At 35.9% G+C, this 2,490-nt stretch overlaps 1 protein-coding gene across 2 annotated transcripts; it reads right to left on the reverse strand.

Annotated features, from left to right (window-relative positions):
- Nucleotides 1-27: 27 nt before the first annotated feature.
- Nucleotides 28-1,869, reverse strand: AHP1 (histidine-containing phosphotransmitter 1). Of its 2 annotated transcripts, none has more exons than XM_088512937.1 (6): nucleotides 1,658-1,869; nucleotides 1,385-1,515; nucleotides 1,172-1,240; nucleotides 641-712; nucleotides 473-545; nucleotides 28-339 (listed from the first exon to the last, which is right to left on the reverse strand). In XM_088512937.1, exons 1-6 carry the CDS (start codon nucleotides 1,715-1,717, stop codon nucleotides 280-282), a joined length of 465 nt encoding a protein of 154 aa, XP_088369063.1. In that variant the 5' UTR covers nucleotides 1,718-1,869; the 3' UTR covers nucleotides 28-279. The 2 variants fall into 2 exon arrangements, with proteins under 2 accessions (XP_088369063.1, XP_088369064.1); XM_088512938.1 differs by having other exon boundaries at nucleotides 473-562.
- Between the last annotated feature and the right edge of the window lie 621 nt (nucleotides 1,870-2,490).

Raw genomic sequence — 2,490 nt, forward strand, 5'->3', positions numbered from 1 at the left:
AAACACCCACGACAATTAATAACATCATTTGAGAATACAAGATAATGCATTAAATTAAAGAAAACCACACAAAATTGAGCTCCGAGTCTCATCATGAGAATTAGCACTACAATGGAAAGCTCTCTTTTCATTCATACAAGCAAAGGCTCATTTGTTGAAGAGAACCATAAAAGTGACAAAAAAGAAAGAAAAAAAGTTGGGTCACATAAATTCATATAAAAGCTTCTCTACACCAAACCCTCCCCAATTAGACTTGCTCTTCTGCAATTTGGTAGCCTTTTAGAAACTCAATTCTATCATAGGAACCGACCCACCAGCTGCCACAATTTGTTGCTCAAGCTGCAATCATCGGTGTCATTTTTGAAAAACAGTAAATATAACAAGCAATAACTATTCATTTAAAAAAAAATAAAAAAATTACAACAAATAATATTATAATAATCTTGAAGCAAAAGTCTATATTTCAACTCACCGTGAATAGGGTCTCAAGCTTGTTCTTCACAAGATAGTACTCTTGTTTTACTTGTTGCAGACACCTCCGGGACCTGCAATCCAACATCCTCTTTGTTACAAAAATTCCAAATTTCAGATTCAGTTGCTGATAAAGAAAAAGGAAAAGGTTACGAGTATAATAACTCACTCTTCAGCGTTCTGTTCCTCACAAAAGTTGCGGAAAGCAACACATGCATTTTTGACTCTCTGAGCACCCACGCTGTTAACCAGAAAACCCATTTGTTCCTCAAGTTAAAGAAAATAAAAAGAAAAAGAAAAAGAAAAAGTTCTACATGACTGATACAATTCTCTTTTTGTTTTTATTTTCATTCTAAATCATGCCCTAGAACTTAACTAGATGAAGGGTCTAGTGGGATTCAATATATGATTCGAGGGTGTAAAAGTGGGGTTCAATTGTTCAAACAAAGCTGGAAAAAGAGTATGATTACTTGGGTAGGAACCAACGATTCGAATGCAGACAAGGGAGTTGTCTTTTGTTTTTGTTTTGTTTTTCGATTTTCATCCTCCATTTTTTTTGGTTTCTCTTATAAAAACAAAAACAATAACAAAGCTAGCGACAAGAACAAGAGGAGAAAGAAAAACAAAGCTAGCGACAAGAACAAGAGGAGAAAGAAAAACAAAGCTAGCGGTGGATAAAATAAGAGAAATTTATGTGTACCTGGAGCTGCTACCCTTCAACTGGTGAACATGAGCATCAATCTTTTTGAAATCTACACATTGCTGGTCTCTGTAGAAAGGAAAATGAAAAAGAAAAGAACTTTTATGCTCAACTTTAAAAGTACCCAAAAGCAAGCCATCTCAGAGAAAAGGAAATCCAAGAGGATTATGAGAGAGAGAGAGAGAGAGAGAGAGAGAGGGCTTGGATCCTCACAGAGCTCTGGCGATATCATTGAGAAGCTTCTCAGAATCATCAAAGAAAAGAGAGACCACTTCAACAACAAAATCTGGGTTGCTCTCATCTTGAAGTTGCTGAAGCTGTAAGAACTGAGCATCCAGGATCCCCTTCTCTCACCAACAGAACAAAGCCCCACAAAATCAGAACCGACACAGAGAAAACAAAAACAACACAACAGATCAACAAAAACAAAAACAAAAGAAACCCAGATGAGATTTGCTCCTATATTTTACATTTTCTGTGGCTTACCTCCATAAACAGGGACTTAGTGTAGTCAGCCAACCGACTCTGCATCTGACCCACCTCCATGCTCTGCCCTCTGCTCCTCTCTACACAGACACACCTCTCTGTGACCCAATAAAAAGACTGGTGGCTTTAAATCTTGCAGATCTTTGAGGAATTATTGCGCAATAAAAAGACTATAAATGCTTTGGTAACCTTGAAAGGGATTTGATGATTTAATGTTGAGCAGAATCCAAAGGCCTCTTGCTTTTTGGGTACGTGTCTACTGTCTAGTACTAGTAAAATTCTAGCCCCTACCTTTTATCCCTCTTTGGAATTCTGCTCAGCTTTTCAGTGCGTTCTCACGTAAGCACCCCCACAAACACCTCCCCCTCCCCCCCCCCCCCCCCCCCCCTCTCACTCTCTCGTTGCATCATTTATTAGCATTTATTTGTTAAACCCCTTACTGATTTTTTTGCTTCCCATTTATAATTTATTTGTTGTCATTCTCCTTTTTATTTTGACTCTTGACTTGAGGAATGATGATAAGATTTATAATTTTATCTTATAATTATCTAAAAAAATATTAATGTGATAGATTCAATCCATCTTTGATTTAAAATTAGTTTAGACAACATTATAGAATTACTCTTTGCCGTTTTTAAAAGGTAGTTCAATCGGTTAGGATCACGCATAATGAAGCGAAGGTCATTAGTTTGAATCCCCATTTTCCTCTTGTATGGACATATAAAAAAAAAAATAAAAAATTACTCCTTAATTTTATGTGGATATTATTTTTAAAAAAATAAAAAGATAAATGATTGTTGTCACTATTTTTTTTCCTTCTTATCTTACAAATC

The sequence above is a fragment of the Corylus avellana genome, chromosome 2, assembly GCF_965113065.1.
Source record: "Corylus avellana chromosome 2, dhCorAvel1.hap1.2, whole genome shotgun sequence".
NCBI classification, from domain to species: Eukaryota; Viridiplantae; Streptophyta; class Magnoliopsida; order Fagales; family Betulaceae; genus Corylus; species Corylus avellana.